The sequence below is a fragment of the Anomaloglossus baeobatrachus genome, chromosome 3, assembly GCF_048569485.1.
Source record: "Anomaloglossus baeobatrachus isolate aAnoBae1 chromosome 3, aAnoBae1.hap1, whole genome shotgun sequence".
Lineage (NCBI taxonomy): Eukaryota > Metazoa > Chordata > Amphibia > Anura > Aromobatidae > Anomaloglossus > Anomaloglossus baeobatrachus.
In genome coordinates, this window is record NC_134355.1 from 665,677,142 (window position 1) to 665,702,679 (window position 25,538).

General features: G+C 45.7%; 1 protein-coding gene across 1 annotated transcript in view; it reads right to left on the reverse strand.

Annotated features, from left to right (window-relative positions):
• Positions 1 to 252: 252 nt before the first annotated feature.
• LOC142295735 (serotriflin-like) overlaps positions 253 to 25,538 on the reverse strand; it is a 38,657-nt gene continuing 13,371 nt past the window's right edge. The window contains exons 4-8 of the mRNA XM_075338826.1: positions 17,781 to 17,871; positions 12,574 to 12,719; positions 6,379 to 6,473; positions 3,903 to 3,988; positions 253 to 425 (exon numbers count right to left, since the gene is read on the reverse strand). Coding sequence (XP_075194941.1) covers positions 286 to 425; positions 3,903 to 3,988; positions 6,379 to 6,473; positions 12,574 to 12,719; positions 17,781 to 17,871 — 558 coding nt within the window. The 3' untranslated portion in view covers positions 253 to 285. The remainder of the gene's footprint in view (positions 426 to 3,902; positions 3,989 to 6,378; positions 6,474 to 12,573; positions 12,720 to 17,780; positions 17,872 to 25,538) is intronic.

Consider the following 25,538-nt stretch of genomic DNA (forward strand, 5'->3'; position numbering starts at 1 on the left):
ATCATCCCTAGATTCCACACCTCTGAGTGAGGTGCAGTACCTCGGTGGTAACTGAACTCTCAGGGGCGCCACTGGACATTTTAGTCCTATCTACTGTTTTACCATCAATATTCCCACATCAGGTACTATTTATCCTTTCAGATGGAATTAAAGGCAAATGTCTTTCACAAATATACACGGTTTGTGTAACTGTAGGCACCGCAGACATTTTATAATACTAATAATGACTCCATCAGTCTGGTGTATATTTGCTTTTTTTAATTTACTCAAAGTGGAATCAAAATGTTAATCGGACTCACTATAGAAAATTTTGTCTTTGCAGGTACATGATGCGCCGCATCCGTCTGCTACATTTTTCATCATCGTGCAGTAGTTTGTCAATTTATTGCAGTTGCTATACACATTCTCTGTTAGACAAGGATTATCTAAAAAGAAAGAGGAGAAAAAAAGAGATTAAAGTCTAGCTGAGTAAAATCCCATGCACAGTTGCCTTTAGTCGGAGTACTGTGCTTCTCTGCCCTTATTCTCTGCGAATAAAAAAAAAAAAAGTTTATGCTTAATTTTTATTTATTTTTTCAAACCCTTATTGACCAATAAAGGAATCCAGAATCCATAAAAATAGTGATTGGCTGTTGTTTTGCTGGATTAGTGAGAATGAATTCACTAAAAAATTCAGATTTACGAGGATCCAGATATTTTCGGGGGGGAAACACGCAAATTAATTTAATTCTATGCAAATCGCCTCGCTTGTCTCCAGTTATGATTAATCTCAAAATTAGTAATGAATCAAAATTGTGAATGAGTAATAATTAGAAATTATTAAAGGGGAGGTCCGAAACTAAAACTGATTCACAGGTTTAATCCTAAATCTCTATTTAATATAATAATCTAATCTCTTTTCTAATATACATTAATTAAAATTCTCTACTGTTCTCTTCCTACTTTAAAGGGAACCTGTCACCAGATTTGGGGCCTATAAGCTGCGGCCACCACCAGTGGGCTCTTATATACACCATTCTAACATGCTGTATATAAGAACCCAGGCCGCTGTGTAGAATGTAAAAATCACTTGATACTCACCTAAGGGGGTGGTGCGGTGCAGACTGGTCGGATGGGTGACTCCGTTCTCCGGTACCGGAGCCTCCTCTTTCGGCCATCTTTGTCTTTTTCTTCTGAAGCTAGTGTGGATGACACGTCCCTACGTCATCAACAATAGCCAGCATTGAGGTCCCGCACATGTGCACTACAATACTTTGATCTGCCCTGCTCAGGGCAGATCAAAGTGCACCTGCGCAGGACCTCAATGTCGGCTAGTGTGGATGACGTAGGACGCGTCATGCACCCAGGCTTCAGAAGAAGGAGGACAAAGATGGTCGAAAGAGGAGGCGCCGCACCCGGAAAATGGAGACACCCATCCGACCAATCTGCACCACGCATTAGGTGAGTATTGTAAAGTGATTTTTACGTTCTACACAGCGGCCTGGGCTCTTATATACAGCATGTCAGTGTGATGCCCTGGCCTATCAGGACATCACAGGGTATTGTGCAATCTGCCCTTCTGTACAATATCCATCTCCTCCTTGGTTACGGGTCCCTAGCAAATGGTGTTGCCAAGAACAGCTAAATAAAATCCTGGGAACACTCTGCGCCGCACCCACCAGACACACTGGTGGATGGCCTGAGTGGAATGGGGCCACCCACTTGGGGGTTTGGTTAAGAAGGGGTCAGGAGTGTCAGGAGCAGTTCGGTTGAGAAGTAGCGTTGGAGGTGAAAGTGTGAGGAGGTCAGGAGCAGGGCTCCTTGGAACTACTAGGTGGCAGACATTGGTCTGGGCCTGGTAGGAGCTGGAATCCTGGTCGCAGAAGATCATGACAAGGGGAACGGAACTGCCAAGGAGGGCAGCTGGCGGCCTTGTGCCATCTCCGGGCAGGGGCCAGAGTAGAGCGGGGTACGAGGACCCTAGGGCAGGGAATAGCTTCATGCGCCCTGTCAATTCACCTGACGAGGATGGAGCCTTCTGTGGATGGTGATGGGAGAGGAGTCGGTGCCAGTGGCTCTGCTGTGTGCAGGCTCCGCTCATCCACTAGGCTGGGACCTGCAGTACCACTGGATGACTGTAGGTGGCGTGTGTCTTCTAGCTGAAGTTTAACATCATTCAGCTGCAGCCAATGGGAAGACACCACACCCTTCATATTCCGCCTCCTGTCATCTGACCACTGCCAGATATCTGAGATTCTGTACTACTGGATCCTGTGCTATTTGTATTTTGAGTTCTGTGCGCTGACCTTTGCTTGTTTTTTTACTACCCTCCTGCCTATCGTTTTTGTACCTTGCTGCCAGTTCCGGATTTGACCTCTGCTTTGTCTCCTCACTATGCCCTTGCCTGCCGATTCTGTTATTGTTTAGCATTTCTTGGTTTTTGGCCCTGCCTGACTACCACAAACCACAGCCTACCACAGGGGGTGATCTCTGGGCTCTGTGTATTTCCAAATTTAAAAACGGGTTAAAGGGTTGAAGAGCTCTCGGGGTCCTGGTTTGTGAGTGGCTTTTCTCTAGCCTCCCTTTACAGCCAGTCTGTGTTTGTAGCTTCAGGCAGGGGTTACAGTTTCTTCCTATTTAAGGCTGGGTAGTGTAGCAGGAGGCCGCTGAAGATAGCATCAGCGATCTCAGTCTCTGTGGTTCTCAGTGCATGATGAACAACAGTTGCTTTGTTGCATGGTGTGAACGTTCCCCTGTCGTGAGTTTTTCCCTACCCATTTCTTTATTCCCCAAGTACACTTATTGTCTCTCCTTTTGGTTTGAGTGCAGTATGTATGAGGTTTTGTTCTCCCTTTTACATGTCCTTTTTGTGGGGGTTCTGTTACTGGGTTTCTAGCCTCCTCCCAGGCTTGATGGGGAGTAAAGTCAGGGCATGGACACAAGACAGAACCAGGTCGGGGATTCGGGCCTCCCTACCTTCAAGGGTACCCCCGGGGGGAGGGTGAGCGTAAGGACCCCATTCTTAGGACCAGCTTAGAAACCCAGGGTCTGTCAATACCACCCCCCATGACAGCTGTAATGTCTTTTTACACTTTTGTGTCCTCCCCTGCCCAGGAGATGTGGTATGATGTCAGACATGGCCATTCCACAGTACTCAGCAGGGACAAATACTGTATATATGGTTATCTCCGCAAATGAACCATTTTTTTTTAACACATCCAAATGTGGACCTTACTTTTATTGTAAGATCTAATTGATTACAATGTACTTTGTATGTGAGACAACTACTTTAAGCGATGAAAAATTAAAATACATATAAGGGTTTGCGTGGCCATTTTCAGAATCGGAACTTTTAGCTTTTCCTCGGTGGGGCTTTGTGAGGACTCGTATTTTGTCATCTAGTTTTTATTTGTACATAGGATGTTTTAAAAGCTTTGTATTGAATTTTTTGAGAAGAGTAGCAGCAAACAAACACCAGCATTTTTTCTATTTTAATTTTTTTTTATACCATCCTGGTTAAATGATGTAATATTTTGATAAATTAAAACTTTTTATTTTCACTATTTTTTTGTGAACCTGATTTGATCATGTGTTCTATATAATTCACTGTTTCAGTATTGTAGCATTTAGGAAAAATGACATCAGAGAGAATGTCCAGACCATGAGATTGACAGCGGAAACGGTGGTGACAAAGTGATCTCTGGTTGCTGCTGTTGGAAGCAAGTGCTGGCTGTATAACACTGGTGGCACCAGCTGTTCTTGGAGAAGACAAAGCTGCTGATCCCTCGCCACATACTTGCACCTGACATAAGACGTACTGTTACCCTTTAAGTCAGATAGGGGTTAAAAACTGGCTTTAATGTGTTTTTTACACTAATTGACCTCAATAAATTAGAAATGTTTCCTAGAATGTTCATACTTACTGCACAAGCCGTCTTCACAATTATTAGGACAGTCTCCGCATGTCTGTCCAGGTCTGTACGGGCAATTACCAGAGCCGATATTTCCCCTGAAACATGGTAAAAGTAAATATATTACTGACTGTAAAAAATTAACATATGATAGGAATAAGCAAACAGAGCTTTACTGTAAGTGTAGAGCAGATGCTAGCCATTGACACTAACCATCATATTCTTATGCACTAGGACATATGTGTCCTTTCTAACTTTCTCCTTGGCTCAAAAAATCTTGAGATAAATGGCCCAGGGTGACCAGGTTTGCAATAAAAGCATACATTTCTGATACTTTCTATGGAGGCGTTTCTGCTTTATGTGTCTATGTGGCCCCCCCAGTGGTTGTGATGTCCAGACGATGAGATTGACAGTGGAAAACTGGTGTCAGAGTGAGCTCTGGTTGCTGCTGTTGGAAGCAAGTGCTGGCTGTATAACACTGCTGGCACCAGCTGTTCTTGAAGACAAAGCTGCTGATCCCTCTTCGCACACTTTTACCTGACATAAGACATACTGTTACACCTTAAGTCAGATGGAACTAGTGAAGGATTGGGCTGAGTCCTGTTGAATGTTGTGGTGCGAAATTGGAAAAAGTAACAAAATAATAAAAAAATGATGATAAACGTATCTGTAAATGACTTAGCTAAATGTTTTTAGTCAGCTGCTTACTTTGCGTTTTGCTACTTTTATAGCAATTTGCAATATCATTTATCTGCATGTCCAGTAAAAAAATCTCTCATCTGCACCTCCTCCCCAACCTCATCACCAAGGCCTAACCCACCCTTCAAGCTTTCATTAACTGCTGGTGTCTTGCCTTCTGCTTTCTAACATGGCACAATCACTCATGCCCTGAAGAAACCCTCTTTCCAACCTCTACGTAAAGTTATCCCCCCCTTCTCCTCTAAACTGGAACAGCATGTCCATTCTGGACTTTTATCACACCTCCTATTTAACTCCCACTTTGACAACTTACAATTTGTTTTCTGTTCCCAGCATTTCACTTACTGCCAAAGCTAACAGAAAATACTCTATACTCCTCCTTCTTGACCTGTCCTGATACAGTCGACCACTCTCTCCTACTAAAGATTCTCAATTCCCTCGATATAACAGACCTTGTTCTCTTCTGGATCTTCTCATACCTCATTAACCACACATTTACTGTCTCCTCCCTACTACGCTACATCCTCATCCTACCCTTTCTCTGTCGGTGTCTCTCAAGGCTCTGTCTTGAGACCCTTACTCTCCTCTAGCTATACAGCTTGTCCGGGACAACTCAAAAAGTCCCATGACTTCCGGTACCACCTATATGCAGATGACACTCAGATCTACTGTTCTGACCCAGATATCACCTCTTCTTTTCCGAATCCCAAAGTGTCTATCAGCCAAATCTCTCTTCCTCTCCTCTCGTTACCTAAAACTTAAAGTGGGCAAAAAGGAGCAAATCATCTTTCCTCCATCTCACTTAACCCCCTTACCCGGTCTATCACAATAAATAACATCACACTTTCCCATGTACTGGAAGGCACTGCCTCAGAGTAACATTGGACTCTTCCCTGTACTTAAAACTGCACATCCAAGTTCTTGCCACCTCCAACGAAAAATATTTCCAGAATCTGTCATATCCTCAACCCTCAATCTACGAAAATGTTAGTGCATGCCCTTATCATCTCCTACCTCAACTACTGCAACATCCTCCTCTATTGCCTTACTGTTCACAGTCTCGCAGCTCTCCCGTCCATCCTTAATTCTGCAGCCCGACTAATCCACCTATCTTCTCACTACTCTTCCAATTCTCCCCTTTGCATATGTCTACGTATCCAGTTCAAACTACTAACAATGAACTGCGAGCATCCTCACGTCTTCTGAAATTCTGTGCCCCAAAACATCTGATTATCCAAAACATTCGGAAGCTTCAAACAGAATCTGTAAACCAATCTATTCAAGAAAGCTACAACATGCAATGATCGCTTTGCCATCTCATCACCAATAAAGCTCCCGCAACCCCCCCATCTACTGATTCCACCTATAATCCTGGAGAATTTCCACAAGGGCAGGGTCTTTTCCGCTTTGTACCATTCTGTCAATGTGAGTCTGTTCAGTGTAATTCATATTTGTATTTTGTATGTAACCCCTTTTCATATATACAGCACCATGGAATCAATGGTGCTCTAAAAATAAAAGATAATAATAATAATAATAATAAAAATAAGAGAAAACAAATTCATGGGCAGCAAAGAAGACATAATAATAATAATAATAATAATAATAATAATAATAATAATAAAAATAAGAGAAAGCAAATTCATGGGCAGCAAAGAAGACTTTTGTGTGTGTTTTTTTTCTACTGTGGATTGTTACAATTGTTGTGCTAACATTAAATACACATTTTCTTATATTGGACATCCCTCAAGAGGTTTGTCTATAAATATTCTTATTATTTCTCACTTACGCTGGGCATTGCTGGCACACATAGAAATATTCATATTCTTTTCCAGGACATCTTGCTACTGCACATCCGATCTCCCATGAGGTGGCCCAGACAAGCTGAAAAAGAATCCATATTTATAAGCAGAATATAGAGAAATCAACAAATCACACCTCCTCCTCCTTCCTTCATGCACCACATCTTCCCAACAACCGGGGTCCCCTCTCTGGGGACACATAAAAAAATTAGTTGAGTAGTGTAGCAGTGGTTTATAGTAAAAAAAAATCTATGTGACTCTTATTTTCCCTCTAGTGTACAGGTACATAAAAAGCTGTGTTATATACACATGAACATCTATGTGCCTGTACAATCTGTCTGTGACTTTTTTTTCCCATATGTGACTTTTGTGGCTGAAAAGTTTTGCTGCTGCCTGCAATGCTGCACAATGGGGCTTCAAAACCTGATGAGACCAGATCACAGTTAAAAAAAGGAATTGCTTATTTAATTGAATGCTTTAGAGTTGCCCCCGATCACCAAGCGGCACCGTGTTCCCACTATAGATAGTGCTGGTGATAGGAGAGGAGTCGGTACCAGTGGATCTGGTGGGCACAGGCTCTGCTCATCCACTAAGCTGGGTTTTCCTGGGATCTGCAGTACCATTGGTGTGTTTTCCTTCTGAAGTTACCACCATTAAGCTACAGCCAATGGAAAGATACCAAACCCTTCTTATTCCCCCTCCTGTCTGCTGTTCACTGCCAGAGATAGTTCTGAATTCCTTCTTCCTGGTTCCTGTTCTGTTTTGTAATCCCTATGTTTTGACCTCTGCCTATTATCTGACTACCCTCCTGCCTGCCATTTTTGTACCTCGCTACCTGATCCGGATTTGACCTTTGCCTGATTTTCTGATTATGTCCTTGTCTGCCTGATTTTGTCCCTGTTCTGCATTCCCTGTCTACCTACTACTCTCATCGGACTGCAGCCAATCACAGGTGATCTCCAGAGCCCTATGTAATTCCAAATCCCTGTGTAGGGGTTAAAGGGTGTCAGGGTTCTCAGGGTCCTGCTTTGTGAGCTGCTATCCATTACAGTGAGTCGGAGCCTGTGGTTCCAGGCAGGCATTACAGCATTGCACAAAGTGAGATTAGGCTGGGACACAGCCCTGACTTCCCAGGTCAACCCCCATAATTAGAACAGTCCCTCTAGCATCAGAGCAGTCAGGAGCTATGTTATAGAGCTGTCATGAAATATTGAGGTTAGGCATGATCACATTTTTCAATTTTCAAATTAATCAACTTAGATGAATTTTCACAGAATCTACAATTCTCCAAACCCTCCATTTGCCCTGAAAAATGTGTAAGACATTTTTCTCTTTTCCTTACAGAATAATCTTCTTCCTTGTTGATGTGATGCTGGACACTACGAGCAGTAGGAATAGAAGGGTAGTCAGGCAAGCCGGGATCACAAGCCAGGAGGTAGTATATAAGATTCAGGGAGCAGATAGAGACGTGGTCAGGAAGAGGTCTGAGGTCCAAGGTCAGAAGCCGGAAGGTAACGCATAAGGTTCAGGGAGCAGACAGAGACATGGTCAGGAAGAGGTCCGAGACCAGAAGCTGGCAGGTAACGTATGAGGTTCAGGGAATAGACAGAGATGTGGTCAGGAAGAGATCCGAGGTCAGAAGCCAAGATCAGAACACTTGCACCAAAAAGGAGCCAAGAGCCCACTGAGCAAATGGGAAATATGACTGGCGAAGCACAGGAAGAGCAAGCCCAGTAAAGAAACAGAGCAATCACTAGAAATGAGGCGCATCTGTGAAGGCACCTCCCAAAACCAGTGTGAACTCTAGTGCTGAAGGACAACCTGTCAGAAAGTGCACAAGACGCATAGCAGAACATTTTAAAATACAAAATGATCCACACAGTCGAACTGTGACAGTTGAGCTGTCACTCACTTAACAGTTTATTCAGTGTTTTATGGCTTTTCTCTACCTATTCCTATGGCTAAGCTGTGAGCTGTGACATCCCCTCACTGTCCAAATTCATCAGCAAATGGCTCCTACATCCCATTTTTTCCCTATCGTACAGGTTTCCTAGTCCTCTCTGATTGGCCATGCTATTCTATGTGATATCTGCATGTCAGCCTTTTCTGACTGACTCAACCTTCTGCAATGTGAAAAATAAAGAACCACTAGAGGCAAATTTCAAAAAACAAATTAGAAATTGTTAATTTACTGGGTTCAGCTTATTTTGTTCATTTCTAACTGGAACCTGCATTAGATTGTGATTTGTTAAGTGGGATTTTCTAAGTGGGCAATCAGAAATATTCCAGAAATGTCCCAGAAGTGACCAGAAGGTGATTGTTACCTTCTTAACTGTTTGTCACTTGCATTTTTTCCCCTACACTTTATCATATTCCCATATGTAAACCTTAAACTCACCATGTTCACCTATGCCCTCGCAGTTTTTGTTCCACTCCTCCTCACTCTCTTTCGCTATCCCCCAATGCCAGCACTCGCCAAACAAATATTCATCTCCCCTTCCCTTTTACCTCCCCACCTGTCCTCATCTGCTGACCTGATCCTAAATCTCAGGTCTCGCTTAATAACACGCAGATCATGCCGTCCACTCTCCTTCTCCCACCTGCTCTCCCTTTCTCTACTTCTCCTCACTGCTGGTGACATATCTCCCAATCCTGGACCCCCCCAGATGGGACACTGCTCTCTACCACCCCCCTATCGCTCCACCCTTACTAGTAACTACCGCAACCTCTCCAATATAAAACCCATCCCCCTCTCACCCACTCCGCCGCCCACTCTCTCTGGAGCGCTGTGGAATGCCCGTTCGGTCTGTAACAAACTGCACATCATTCACGACCTCTTTACCTCTAGCAACCTATCCTTTCTGGGCATCACTGAAACATGGCTGACACCATCCAACACTGCCTCCCCTGCTGCGCTATGCTACGGTGGCCTTCACTTCACCCATACTCCTCGCCCTGGCAATAGACAAGGTGGAGGAGTGGGCCTCCTTCTTTCTAACAACTGCAGCTTTAATCCAATCCCACCCTTACCCTCCCTTGTCCTGCCTTCCTTTGAAGTGCACTCTGTCCGCATCTATTCTCCTTCCAACCTCCAAGTGGCCATCATATACAGACCCCCGGGCCCTACCACTTTATCGACCAGTTCTCTGCCTGGCTTCTACACTTTCTCTCTGCTGACATTCCCACTATCATCATGGGTGACTTCAACATCCCCACTGACACCCGCCAGTCAGCAGCCTACAAACTACTCTCCCTTGCTTCATCTTTTGGTTTATCTCAGTGGTCCACCTCTGCCACCCATAAAGATGGACACACATTAGACCTTATCTTCACCCGTCTCTGCTCTCTATCTAACCTCACTACCTCCCCTCTCCCTTTATCTGACCACCATCTATTGACCTTCTCTGCTCTGTCCTCCTCACCTGCCCCTCCTGTCCAGCACGTATCACACCCGCGCAGAAACCTCGCACACGTCAACATACACACCCTTTCTGACTCTATCCTACCACTGTCCTCCATATCTTCAGTGCACGACACAAACAGTGCCACCACTTTCTACAACGCCACTCTCACATCAGCTATTGATTCAGTTGCTCCTCTTGTGCATGGCAGAGTGAGACAAATCAATAGACAACCCTGGCACAACAGCCTCACTTAAAAACTGCAGCAAGTGTCTAGGGCTGCAGAGCGGCGCTGGAAGAAAACGCACTCCCAGGAAGACTTCACCACATTCAAAAATGCAATTCACACATTTCGCTTGGCCCTTACCTCGGCTAAACAGGAATACTTCAGAAACCTCATATCCTCTTTAACACACAACCCCAAACAGTTATTCAATACTTTCAACTCCCTCCTTCGCCCACCACTGCCCCCTCCAACCTCCCTCATTTCCACAGAAGAATTTGCCACATATTTCAAATAAAAGATCGACCAAACCAGACAAGTCTTTTCTGCTCAACCACCAAAACCGCTTTATATAACAGACCACTGCTCCTCCCCCATAAACTTCCTCTCCACTATCACCGAAGAAGAGCTTGCACATCTTCTCTCAATAGCACACCTCACAACCTGCGCACGTGATCCCATCCCAACCCACCTCCTCCCCAACCTCACCACTATCCTAATTCCAGCCTTAACCCATCTCTTCAACCTATCTTTAACAACTGGTACCTTCCCTTCTGCCTTTAAACATGCAACAGTCACACCCATCCTAAAGAAACCTTCCCTCGACCCAACCTCTGCTGCCAGCTATCGCCCCATATCGCTACTCCCATTCGCCTCAAAACTCCTGGAACAGCACGTCCATGCTGAAATTTCCTCCCACCTCTCCTCTAACTGTCACTTTGACAACCTACAGTCCGGCTTCTGTCCACATCATTCCACTGAAACTGCCCTGACAAAAATCACAAATGACTTACTTACTGCCAAAGCTAACAACCACTTCTCTATACTCCTACTTCTAGACCTATCCTCAGCTTTTGACACTGTTGACCACTCCCTCCTACTACAGATCCTCTCTTCCCTTGGTGTCAGAGACCTCACCCTCTCTTGGATCTCTTCATACCTCTCCAACCGCACTTTTAGTGTCTCCCACTCCCACACAACCTCTTCATCCTGTCCTCTCTGTTGGTGTCCCTCAAGGCTCTGTCCTGGGACCATTACTTTTTTCTATCTATACATTTGGCCTGGGACAACTCATAAAGTCCCATGGCTTCCAGTACCACCTATATGCCGATGACACTCAGATCTACCTCTCTGGCCCAGATGTCATATCTCTGCTGTCCAGAATCCCAGAGTGCCTATCTGCTATATCTTCCTTCTTCTCCTCTCGCTTCCTAAAGCTCAATGTGGCCAAAACTGAACTGATCATCTTTCCTCCATCTCACCTACACTCTCTACCTGATCTATCTATTACAATATATAACATCACGCTCTCCCCAGCACCCAAAGTTCGGTGCCTCGGAGTGACCTTTGACTCTGCCTTGTCCTTCATACCACACATTCAATCCCTCACCACCTCCTGTCGTCTTCAACTCAAAAATATTTCCAGAATCCGTCCCTTCATCAATTCTCAATCTACAAAAATGCTAGTGCATGCTCTCATAATCTCCCGCCTCGACTACTGCAACATCCTCCTATGTGGTCTCCCTGCTAACATGCTCGCCCCTCTCCAGTCCATCCTTAATGCTGCTGCCCGACTGATCCACCTCTCGCCTCACTACCACCCCGCTTCTCCTCTCTGCATGTCCCTTCACTGGCTCCCAATCTTCCATCGTATCCAATTCAAACTACTAATACTGACTTACAAAGCCATCCACAAATTGTCTCCTCCATATATCTCTGAACTAATCTCTCGCTACACTCCAAAACGTAATCTCCGGTCCTCCCAAGATCTCCTTCTATCCTCCTCTCTCATTCGCTCCTCATGCAACCGCCTCCAAGACTTCTCCCGAACATCCCCAGTCTTCTGGAACTCACTGCCTCAACACGTCAGATTATCTACTACACTTGCAAACTTCAAACGGAACCTAAAGACTCATCTGTTCAGAAATGCCTATAACCTTGAATGACCAAACTGCCCCACCACCGTGCGGAGCTGCCGCCCCACCACCGTGCGGAGCTGCCGCCCCACCACCGTGCGGAGCTGCCGCCCCACCACCGTGCGGGGCTGCCGCCCCACCACCGTGCGGAGCTGCCGCCCCATCTACACCCCACCTACTGTCTCCTCCCCATAATCCTATAGAATGTAAGCCCGCAAGGGCAGGGCCCTCTTCCCTCTATACTAGTCTGTCTACTGTAACTTGTATATGTATTTTGTATGTAACCCCCTTCTCATGTACAGCACCATGGAATCAATGGTGCTCTATAAATAAATAATAATAATAATAATAATTTACCCGTTAGAGCTCATCGGTGTAATAGAAACAAAAAATTGAAAAATGTCTTTGTGTTATATGTATACTGACAATTTCTTTAATTTAATGTGGTGAATGTATAGGGTATGCAATAAAATAATCTATGATATCTAAAGGAAAATCTCAGATCGTGGACTCGTAAACCTCCCTTGATTATTGGTTATCATTTATGATCTATTTTAAGCCATTTCTGGTGAAGAAACCCCTATAAAGCAGAATAAATATAATTATTGTGATTATCTTCTGATGTAAAAGAATGCACGGTACCTGCGTGTAGTGGCCAATGATCGCTAAAGGGGTCTTTGCTCCAAATCCAAATTTAAAGTCTTTACATTCATTGTAAAATGCCATAGTTGCTTCATTCCAGGTGGCGTTATATGAGGCCTTGAAAATGTTCTCCCCGCAGCTGTACCCTAGAGGACAGAGATTAAAACACTCAGTATAATGTGCTGTAATGAGGAGCACTTACATTATTTTAGCCATGTTCTGGCGTAATCCATGCCCAGATAATCTAAAGCCTGCTTTACACGTTGCAATTTCGCATACGATTTCGTATGCGATTTGCAACGCCCCCACCGTATGTGTGGCACGTTCAAGTTGTTGAACGTGCCACACATAAGAGTAATGCCCGTCACACGTACTTACCCGTCCATACGACCTCGCTGGGGGCGGCAAATGTCCACTTCCTGGAGTGGGAGGGACGTTCGGCCTCACAGCGACATCACACGGCAGCCGGCCAATAGAAGCGGAGGGGTGGAGCTAAGCGGGACGTAAACATCCCGCCCACCTACTTCCTTGCGCATTGTGGGTCGGGAGCCGCAGGACGCTGGTAAGATCTGTTCATCATTCCCGGGGTGTCACACACTGCAATGTGTGCTACCCCGGGTACGATGAACAATCTGACATGCAATTCTAGAGAAAGGTACGATGTGTATACGATGAACGTTTTAACATTTAATCGCAATCGCACGTACCTGTCATACACTGCAATGTACTTACAATGCCGGATGTGCGTCACTTTTGATGTGACCCCGCCGACACATTGTAAGATACAATGCAGCGTGTAAAGCGGGCTTAAGAGTTGTCTTCTTGACCAGAAGAGTGGAGCTACGTTATATTATAGGTAATTGTCTTGGAGACTTCGTTATTTAAGAAACCACCATGTTTCAAGTCCCCAACACAACCTGCCTCTTCTCAAAATCTTCTCAACAGCTTACTGTATATTTTCGGGGTTAACACATTATATTTTCTCTAATGTACATTAGAGGATGCACATTATGACTATCTCTAATATTTTGTATCGGGGAGACTGCACATTACTCCTTTCCATAATCTTGTATAATAGAGGTTGGTACATTGCCACATTCCCAAATCTTTTTTATTAGGGAATTTTACATTATTAGAGATGAGTGGACCCATTAGGGTTTGCCAGGCCTTTAGTGAAAAGGTGGTTTGGGACTCGGATGTGACCTATAACTTGACCCCAAACCCTGAAACTCCATATAAGTCAATGGAGACAGATTTTCTGTGCTGCAAAATGGCTAAAAAATAGTTGTAGTAAGGTCTAGTGGCTGAAAAAGGAAGTAAAATGGGCATAGGAACATGCCAATTGCTCTGCAAACAAAAGTGGAAAGGCAAAAACAATCATGCTGGGTCCCACTTATTTTTGAAAGCTAGCGAGGAAAAGCAGTCAACCCTCAGCTGACTGCTTTACCTTGGAAGGTTATCAAAAATAGAGGGATTCCTGCACTGTTTATCTAATTATTTAAAAAAAATAAAACAATAATGTGGGCTACTCCCTATTTTTGATAACCAGTGCAGCTAAAGCAGACAGTTGGGGCTGGTATTATCATGTAAAGGAATCCAGCTCACCCACGTCTGACCTCACCGCACCTCAGAAACGGATCCGGCCCTGCCCTGGCCGCAGCAATGAGAAATGAAGGAAAGTGATCCAGCTGAGTGACCAGGTGATTTATTCAGTGCAATACAGACATGGCATAGTCGTGGTTAACGCGTTTCTGGCTTAACGCCCTTAATCATGGTTATGATAAGGGCGTTAAGCCAGAAACGCGTTAACCACGACTATGCCATGTCTGTATTGCACTGAATAAATCACCTGGTCACTCAGCTGGATTGCTTTCCTTCATTTCTCGCTGGTATTATCAGGCTGGGAAGGCCCATGATTATTTGGCCCCTCCCAGGCTGAATATATAAGCCTGCAGCTGCCCCAGAAGTGGCGCACCCATTAAATGAGCCAATTCTTGTGCTTTGCTCGGCTATTTGTGATTGCCCTGGTATGGTGGAAATCAGGGTAATATTTTTGGGGTTAATGTCAGCTGTAAATTTACAGCTGGCATCAAGCTCAGGGGTTAGTAATGGAGAGGGGCTATCAGACACCCCCCATTATTTATCCGGTAAGTATAAAATTAAAAAAACCCACACAATGAGCTCGTAAGAAATTCTGTATCTGTCGCTGAGTACAAGTGACCTGTGGAGTGTCATTCTGAGAACATTCTCAGAGAGAAGCTCTATAGAAATCGATAAATGTTATGGGACATTACTCTTTGAATTTAGTTGTAACTTCTCCAGGATTTCTTTCTAATTAATAAGTTAATAAGTTGGTGAACGAGGGAGTTTTGGGGAGTCTTTATTTTCATAAACCATTTCTTTCATGTGTCTGTGTTTGTTTTTATTAACGCTACACTTGCTGGGATAGTAATAGGGGTGTCTGATACATACCTCTCCATTACTAATGCCTGGGCTTGATGTCAGCTGTCAATTCAAAGCTGACATCAACCTCAAAAATATTATCCTGATTGTCACCGCACCAGAGCAATTGTGAAGACCCTGACAAAGAGCCAGAATTGGCACATCTGCGGGCTGCTATTTTTAGGCTGGGAAGGGGACAATATCCATGGGCCTTCACAGCCTGATAATACCAGCTTCCAGCTGTCTGCTTTACCTTGGCTGGTTATCAAAAATAGAGTGGACCTCACGTTATTTTTAAAAATTATTTAATTAAAAAAAATGGCTTGGGATTCCCTCTTTTTCATAACTAGGCAAGGTAAAGCTGACAGTTCAAGCCTTTCAACAAACTGTTAACATACGACCAATTCCCTAATTACGAACTCAAGTGCAAGATGCAAACACCAGGCGTCCGGCGTCAACCACAAAATTTACAGTTTGGGTTCTCTCATTCCTAATGTAGTCAATGATTGTACTTTACCTCTTTGCTTAATCTTTTGTATTATGGGACATAATTACAATAGGTGCAGAGAATTCAGTGGCACCTGGACCATGGGGTCTGGGGTCCAAAAACTCCCTTTGGTCTATATGAAAGGACGATCACTGTTAAAAACTTGCAATAATTTGGGGCCTCATTGCAGCTTTTGCATTGGGGCTTAAGAGTTAAGTTACGCCACTGATTATCGTAGTCTACATTACCACGTTCCCTAATTATTTGTTTGGTGGTTTGCACATTACTCTATTTATAATCTTCAACTCTATTATTGTATAATACTCCTTTTTCTTTACTTCTATATTGTGAATTACCCCTTTCCCTAATTTTTTGATTTATGGGATTGTACAGTATTACTTTCTTTAATTTTGCACTTTAGGTGCTTGTAGATTACTCCTTTTTCTTATTGTCTACTTGGGTATTGTACATTGTTTCTTTCCTGATTTTAGGGGAGTTCACATTTATGTAATACTAGCTGTAGTACCCGGGCGTTGCCCGGGATAGTAACTGTCTCTCTGTCTCTCTCCCAGTCTCTGTCTGTGTGTCGCTGTCTGTCTGTCTCTTTGTCTGTCTCTTTCCTTGTCTGTCTGTGTCTATGTCTCTGTCTGTCTGTTTCTATCTCTCTGTCTGTCTTTGTATCAGTCTATCTTTTTCTATCTCTGTGTCTCTGTGTCTATCTGACTCGCTATCTCTGTGTCTGTGTTTGTCTGTCTCTCTCTATCTCTGTGTCTGTCTCTATGTCTGTGTCTGTCTGTCATTTGCCCTGTCTGTCTCTTTCCAGGTTCGTCTCTTTCCAGGTCTGTCTCTTTCCCCATGTGTCTCTTTCCAGGTCTGTCTCTTTCCCCATTTGTCTCTTTCCCCATCTGTCTCTTTCCCCATCTGTTTCTTTCCATTTCTGTTTCTTTCCCTGTCTGTCTTTTTCCAGGTCTGTCTCTTTCCCCATCTGTCTCTTTCCAGGTCTGTCTCTTTTGAGGTCTGTCTCTTTCCACGTCTGTCTCTTTCCCCATCTCTCTCTTTCCCCTTATGTTTCTTTACAGGTCTGTCTCTTTCCCCATCTGTCTCTTTCCCCGTCTGTTTCTTTCCAAGTCTGTTTCTTTCCCCGTCTGTCTCTTTCCAGGTCTGTCTCTTTTCCTGTCTGTCTCTGTCTGTCTCTTTCCCCATCTGTCTCTGTCTCTCTCTCTGTTTGTCTATCTCTCTCTGTCTCTCTCTCTTTCCATCTCCCCACTTACATCTTATTACCTCACACATAAGCTTCTTATACTAACAATTTCCTTTGTTCCTTTAGCCACCAATCACAGCTGCTATTAATAACCTGTAGTTCCAAGCTCCATTCACTTTAATGGAGGCAAGTTTTTGTAGAGTAAGGGTGGCTTTACACGCTGTGACATCATTAGCCGATGCTAGCGATGGCGAGCATGATAGCACCCGCCTCTATCGTTATGCCGATATGTGAAGATCGCTGCCGTAGCGAATATTATCGCTACGACAGCATCACACAAACTTACGTGCTCGGTGATGTCGCTGTGACCGGCGAACCGCCTCCTTTCTAAGGGGGCAGTTCGCTCGGTGTCACAGCGACGTCACTAAGCGGCCACCCAATCAAAGCGGAGGGGCGGAGATGAGCGGGACGAACATCCGGCCCAGTTTCTTCCTTCCTCATTGCTGGCGTGTGGTAGGTAAGGAGAGGTTCCTCGTTCCTGCGGCATCACACGTAGCGATGTGTGCTGCCGCAAGGACAAGGGTCAGCTTCGCCCAAGCGAAAGCAGCAATAATTGGGAGAGGACCCCCATGTCAGCGAGGAGCGATTTTGGACGTTTTTGCAATGATCCAAAATCGCTCCTAGGAGTCACACACAATGAGATCGCTATAGCGGCTGGACGTGCGTCACAAAATCCGTGACCCCAACGAGATTGCTGTAGCGATCTCGTAGCGTGTAAAGCCCGCTTAACTGTAAAGCGCGGGATTACATTTTCCTGTCAAAACATAGTCTACGATGTTTCCTGGGTCAATGAGCCGTCTGTGCAAAATTTCGTGATTGTAAATGTGATGGTGCGGATTCCCTTAGCGGACATACACACACACACACACACACACACACACACACTCAGCTTTATATATTAGATTGCACCTGAGAAAACTGTACGTTAGTCTATTTCCTAAAACTCAGCTGCCTATAAATTGGAGGCCCTTTAGTACCACAGCAATGTATGGGGTTCAGCAGGACTGTTTTACCCACTTTTGGTCCTTCTTTGTTCTGGGGGACTATGCTTCAAGGAGCATGTGTTGGCCCACCTCCTAGCATTCTCTGCAGCTTCTTCACTCCATTCCTTAAGAAAAGACAAGAATATCACCCAGTAAGAAGTTTGCAATGAGTTTAGACATTAACATTGTCCAGTTCCATTTTTCAGAGAGTATTATTAACTATAAATCACTGGGTATAATACTGTATAGCCCACTGTTACTTATATACTACCAATGATTAAGATTTTTCAATTTGGGAAACTATTAAAGAAAATTCCAAGTTAGGCCCAATTATGACAATATGTTATAGTTCCCACACATACTATACATATGCACACTCCTTTAGGGTGAGAAAGAAAGCCATGGATCCCCCCTTGGGGAGGAGGGGCGACATGACCAAGGGGGAGTTAGGGAGTGATGGGGTTAATAGGGACAGTTTGGTAGGCAGGCCTAATATGGCACTAAGGGGTGGTTTTAGCTTGGGAGGAAGAGGAGGAGTAGGGAAAGGGTTAGTCTGGGAGAGGAGGGGGTTACTTCCTCTTCTTCTTCCGGACGCCAAGAGATCCCCGCCCACCCTCCCTTTTTTGTGTTGTCATCTGGGGGACGTGGTTTGGGATGTTGGGATGCTATTTGTCACAGCGGCGGGGTGGGTAGGTCTGGTCCAGAGGTTGGAAGTGACTGGTAACTGGACCGGGAGTCATTGTCTGGGTATGGTGGCTCTCGGTTCCGGGATGTGGCAGGCACGGGGTTCTGCCAAAGTGTGGGGGTGTCAATCCGTGGGTGATTGGCACCTCGTCTCTGGGTCGGTGTGTTGCGGCCAGGGACAAGGGGAGTAGTAGTTATGGACTGGGCCTGCCCCCGGGAGGGTCATGTAATTGGCATTGTCTATTGTTATCTGTGTGTTGTTTTGGGTCGCCCGTTGGACAGCGTCCCTAAGGTGCTTAGTTTGTGAACAATAGGCAATAAAGGCTGCTGTGGCCATTTTGAACCAAGTCGCATGCAGTCCGTGTGTTTATTTTAGGATAAGGGTTTTGGTAACACAGACATCACGACCGGAGAATACTCCCTCAGCTGGTCATGCATGTGTTCAGAATTGGGGAAATAGCAGTAAAAAGCCGATTACCAATAGCCTGAAGTATCCTGGAATTGTGATCACGATATTGATGGGATCAGCCAAAAGTGTAATATACGTATGGGATCCCCGACTCTCCCTGAAGCATGATCAAAAATCCAATTTATTTTTTCCTCCAGGAAATAGGTTACTTCGAGAGGAATATAGCAGTAGCACGATCATGCAGAACCAAGGAAACTCGGCCAAGCCGACCACTCCTGTGTATTGGAGAACCATGGGAGATAGCTGTTGGCTGAGCTATCATTTGATTGACAACTATCTAATGTGTCAACAGCCAAAAATAAACTTATTGGACACGTTAAATCTTCTGTTCCCCCCATATATCTAGCTGAGATCCCCATGCCTCGTTTCTATTAACTAGTATGTCATCTAAAAAGGAAAGAAGCTATAAATTAAGCCGGCACTTATGTACTTCCATACTTTTCCTTTTGAATTAACATATCCCAAAATGATGTAAAGGGAATCTGTCACAAGGTTTTTGTTATGTAATCAAAGAGCAGCATGATGTAGGGCCTGAGCCTGGGATTCGAGAGATGTGTCACTTACGGGGCTGTGTTGCAATTTCAATAAAATCAGGGTTTTTACAGAAAATGAGTATCACTACAGGACTAGTTGTCTTGTGCCTCCTAGTCCTGCTGCTCTGTGCAACCCCTCTACCACCACTGATTAGCAGCTTTTTGTCACTCAACAATGTACAGAGTAAGCTGCTAATCAGTGGTGTGGGGTGAGTTATACAGGGATCAGCACTCCAAGCACTGCATTATCTGCATCAGAAAAAAACTGTGATTATATCAAAAAGACAATATGCAGACCGGTAAGTGTCACTTTGCTAGAATCAGGGCCTTAGCCCCTATATCATGCTACTCTCATATTAAGTTATACAAACCTGACAACAGAGCCTGTCGTACCTCAGGGCTATGGGGTACTGGGTCCGGGTCTGGTTTCACTGGGAAGTGTCACGGGTGTAATGGCCGGTGCCCGGTTCCGTGACCCTGGGGAGTCGCTTTTAAAAGGGGAATTATTTACAGGGGTTAATAATAAAGTTTTTGTCGTGTCGCCACTTGCGGGTTGCGGCTATATAGATGGAGCCGCCGCTGCACAGTATCTCACTGCTGGGGCTGATGATATTGGCAGACTGGTTGTTGCGGCCCTCCGCAAGTAGGACCAGGCCCCAGGGGATAAATGATGATGGGGTGCGGAAAGAAGGTAGGCCACACAAGGGATTGCAGTGTAACTGGTGCTTTACTCACAGAGATCTTGCTTGCAACCCGATGGAGGCTGGTCCTCACCTCTGATCGACCTTAGTTCCAGTGCCCGTGTGGTGACCTGGTGGCTTTCAATCCCTTCACTTGACTCTGGTTGGTGGGTCCCCGTGGCTTGGAGCATCTTAGGGTCCCCTCCTGGTTGTCTTTCAGTCTTAGTCTGTACAGCGGGTAACTTGAACCCTGTTGGGTCAGATCTCTGTTCTCATTCCCAGGCTCTCCCATTGTTACTGTGCCCCGGACTTTACCATGGTCCTCTCACCATACAGATTTTTATTAGGTCTGCCTGGAACGTTTTCCTGACCTAGGGCTCTGCACCCCGTCGGTGCTATGGTTCGGAGAGTACTCAACCGTACTCCTTTGGCAACCAACGCCTAAGCCTGTCAGGTCACTGCTACACTCTCCCATCAGTACCGTTACATCAGTCTCCTTTCACCTCCACTTAGTGACTGTCTGACCCCTCTTTCCTGGTTGTCGTCTAGTGGACTGGATTGGTTCCACCCCTAGGTCACCATCCATTGGGTCCAGCCCTATCCCGTCATCAGTTTTGGGGGGAGAAAACAGGGATTATAGGAATGTTTTGGTGTTACTGGCACTGGTCTACTGGATCCCTGGGGTTAGGCTCTGCATCCCTGACAGGATGCAATTCCCTGTAGCTCCTGATGGCTCAGGGGCGCTACAATTCCATTTAATTAAAGATGACCAGTTTTGTAGAAAACATCGTATAGTAGTATGTTGTTGGGCGATGTTTATGGTATATGTGTGTCACCGGTATCTTACACTTGACAGACAACCCTTTGGTGTCTGGCTGCAGAAGGTCATTGCGATTAGCTGCACAAACTGCTCCTTGATTTTCCACTCTTCTTTGATATGAATGGTGTTCTATGTGTTTTCCATGTTAAGGTTCACTCTCTCCCTCTTGGATCCTGAAGATATCTTGGCAGTTCAGCTACAAGTCCTTATCTCCTCTCCATGTGTCTATATATTTCTGCATTCCCCCTTTGTTCGTTGTCAGTGATAGTCACTTCTAAGCAGTCCAGATTGCAAGCAGTCAGCTTGAAATCTCCTGTCATTACATGTTGTGTGTTGCTGTCTTCCTAAAGTCATCTTGGAGATAAGTGTCTCTTTTGTATTCATATGTTTGTCTCCCTTGTGTGTTCTTTAGGACTTGGAGGGGTTGACTAGTGCTCATCCCACCCAGTCTCTACCTTGGCCTTATTTTAAGGCTAGCTAGTGCCTACGAATCATAATTGGCGTATAGTTGTGGAATTTATCTAGGGACATCAGAGGAGCCACGAGCAAGTGGTAGGCTTTCATCAGGGTTCTCCGCCATTCCCTTCCCTAGTGTCAGGGTTTCCCTCTTGTCCCTTCATATCACCATTTCTTTGGTGTTCACATATGCCAAGAATGACAATGTATTTATGTGTTTGTACTAGGATTGCAGCCTATTGAGAAGGTATTCATCTTATGTTATATCGAGATGAAAGAAGCAATTCACAGGATTTGGATTCATCAGCCAGGTTAGTAATCTGTTACTGCTGGATGGGAGGTCTTTTAATATTCATGCTTCCAGGCATTTTTACATTATACCAGAATACGGACCATATATACCAGGATGACAAAAATAAATACCAGGATGGGGACATATATACCATGATGGGAGAAATATATACTAGGATGGGCCCAGGATGAGGACCATATGTATATTATATATATATATATATATATATATATATATATATATATATATATATATATATATATATATATATAAACAGGATGGGCCCTGGATGAGCGACATTATTACCAGGATGGGCCCAGGATTGGATAAATATATGCCAGGATGGGGACCTTATATGCCATGTATACCAGGTTGGGGACATATATACCAGGATGGGATAAATATGTACCAGGATTTGGAACGTTACTGCATAATGAAGGGGCAAGGTGGCAATTCATAGTCTCTATAGGATTTAGAACGCTGCAGGTGCCCAAACATCTGACTATCGTCCGGAGGGGGGTCCAGGTCCAAATTTTGCATCGGGGCCCATCGCACTCTATTTGCACCCCTGGATGGACAGACACAATATTTTGTGGTGATGATGTTGCAGCTAATCAAAAAACGTTGTTGATGTTGGGAGGTAAGGAGATTTCTACGTCTCTCATCCAGCAGTCACAGATTTTAGAGTTGAGAACACAACACATGGGAAAGAGTGGGCAAAACTACACCAAACATGTACTGGAAAATCCAGAATAATGGAATGAAGCAAGAGGAGTCCCTTGTTGCATGCAAAAAATGTGAAAAAGTTTATTGTTCCAAAGCACCTCTCTTGCTTCCAAATCATAAGCCATGGTGAGGCAAATATAATCCAAATCAGACAGTTGAGTCAGACTATAATAGTGTACACAAGTCCCCAATGGTAAAAAACCATAGAAAGGGAGATCAAGAAACAAATAGGGATGGCACCACTTTAAATAAATAGATTACGGAAGTGTGTTCCAACCCATAAATAGAACTTAGAACACAACACATGGGAAAGAGTGGGCACAACTACACCAAACATGTACTGGAAAATCCAGAATAATAGAATGAAGCAAGAGGAGTCCCTTGTTGTATGCAAAAAATGTGAAAAAGTTTATTAATAACACAGAGAAATATTATTAAGAACACTTAAAACTGGGAAAGATCAAAGGAGTGATCCACCCATGAACAGATTAGCACATCACCACTAAAACCTCATGAAATAATGCAGATGGAGCAAATCACATAGGCTCAAAAATAACAGTACCAGAGAACAGTATACAGCAATACATAGTCACCAAATATGGGACTAACATAAATATGGTACAGATCAGAGAGAGCCAATACAATACCAGATGAGTAAATAATGAGAGAGGAAGTGTGGGTGTGTCGCGGGCGTAGGAGGGGACGCTGTGCTCTTCCACTGCTCAGGTCCGGCTGCCGCTGCGGCTGCTGCTGCTCGGTGGTGGCTCGAGCGGTGGGCCGGATCCCAGGGACTCGAGCGGCGTTCCTCGCCCGTGAGTTAAAAGGGGGATTTTGATTGTGGGGGTTTTGAGTATTGTCCATGACGCCACCCACGGTTGTGGTGATATTAGTGACACCACCGCTGCTCGAGACGGGGATCCCGGGAGCGGTGACAGGGAGCAGCTTTGTTGTTAGTTCTCCCCTCCGTGGGTAGGAGGTTTGTTGTCCCGGGGCCCGGTGATGGGGATAGGGGTGGATGGCAGGCGGGTAATGGGGCCTGGCGAGGTGCAGGGTCGCAGGGGCAGCGCTGTGCCGCACGGCACGGTGGTACTCACTCAGCCAATGATGAGGACACAGTTCTCGGTAAAACACACAGCTGGATGGACGGGTCCCACAGACGGCTGCGGTGCTGTTTTCTCCCGGCAGGTTGGTGGTGACTGCCTTTCCCTGCACCTAGGTACGGTAGATGGTTCCAATGGGTTCCCACCGGTAACCCGCTCCCCGGCTTGGATATGGGCCGGAGGAGCCCCTTTTGCCCACAGGCTCTGGCCCTGAGAAACGGTTGCCTTGGTGGTGGCGGTGTCTCCATCACTTGGTTGGACTGTTGCCTTCTGTCCTGTCGGGACTTGGCTGTTGGGAAACCCAGGAGGTTCCCTTCACTAACGAATTTGGCAAATTCACGGCGACTCCTAGCCTTGCCGGGGTCCGTAAGCCCCTGCCAGATGGTGCTGGCTTCTCTTTGTGTACCGGTCCGGTACTGCCGGGCCACCGCCCGTCCACGGTCCTTACGGTAGACTCCAATCGGCCACTCCTGCAGACGGTCACCACCGTCTGCCAACCTTGCTGATCTGTCCGGGCCACACACCCGGACCAACTTTAGGCTGCTTAGCTGTCACTTTTCTCCTCTCTCACTACTTTTCCTCCTTCCACTTTCACTACCAACACTGTTCTGCCTGGTTTTCCCACCTCCAGGACTGTGAACTCCTCGGTGGGCGGGGCCAACCGCCTGGCCCACCCCCTGGTGTGAACATCAGCCCCTGGAGGAAGGCAACAAGGGTTTTGTGTTCTGACTTCGGTGTGCCTGCTGGGAGTGTGGGGTGTGTTGGTGTTGTTCTCTGTGGCCCCTGGCTTGTCCAGGGCGCCACATTCCCCCTTAGTTAAAATGCAGACCGTCCGCGGGCTGCCCGTCCATCACCGGTTTTATTTTCACAACTGAAAAATAGAAAAAACGGTAAAACACATGCATAATAACATCTTCCCACATCGGGAGGTACTCTTACTTTAACATTGCAAACGGTTACGGCTTCCGCGCTCTCCCACCCAAGCAACTTGGCCCTGATGCTGCCCCTAAGCAAATGGGCAGCACCCCTTGACCCCAGTCCAGCACAAGTTGCCCGAGCGGGTTCTGTCCTTTTCAGGGGACCCACGTCCATGGGGAACCCCTGAAACCCCCAGAGGATCACCACCAGTTCCGGTGGTGGCTGGGCCCGAGCCTGCTCCACTGCGGGCCCTTCCTCCAATCTGCCTCTCCGGAGGCAGTAACGGTGAAAGCCACAACAACATTATTTACATGCCACTAGTTTGTGGTTGCCCTGCTAGTTCTCGGGCCTGTTCATAAGGAGTTCCTTATGCAAAATGGTAAAGAGGGTCCCAACGGGGACCAGTTGCCGGCAACAACCGGTTTCAAATCAAGGTTGCAAATCAGATGACTTTTTAACGGTATATTATTCTTTTTCATTCTTTTAACTTTCAAACTGCACTCTGAGGGTCCCAACGGGGAACAAGGACAACGGTATTCCGCTGCAATCACTCTGAGTCCTCTGATGAGGTGGCCCCATCCTCCGCCACCAGCATATCAAACATGCAGTGACATGCCTGCTGTGACAGGGGTGCCCGGTATCCGTTCCCACCATTACGCGCGGTGTAATAGACTACCGGTTCTCCCACGTAACGGAGATGCTCACTTGCCTCCTCACTTCCAGGGGTGGGCTCAGCACCGGAGCTGGAGTCACTGGAGTCACTATCGCTTGTCTCTGCGTCAGGCGGGTTGCCGCCATCTGCCGCAGCCTCCTGGCTTCCAGTATCCAGCACATCACATCCTTCCAAGGTAGCGTGGGGCAGTAGGTCGGGTTGGCTATCACTGAGGCGCCCCAAGGATAATGGTAGGGACGATATGAGGGCCGTGATAGGACCGGGCCCCCCAGTCGCAGTGGCCGGTCCTGGTAGGACATGGGGACGTGGGTTACCCGTTGGCTCCGTCACATCTGCGCCCATCCCATAAATTGGGGCAGCTGCAACCAGCATTTCCACCTCATGAGTCCACTGCTCCATCATGAGATATATCTGACTTTGCTGGCGTTGGTGGAACTCCAT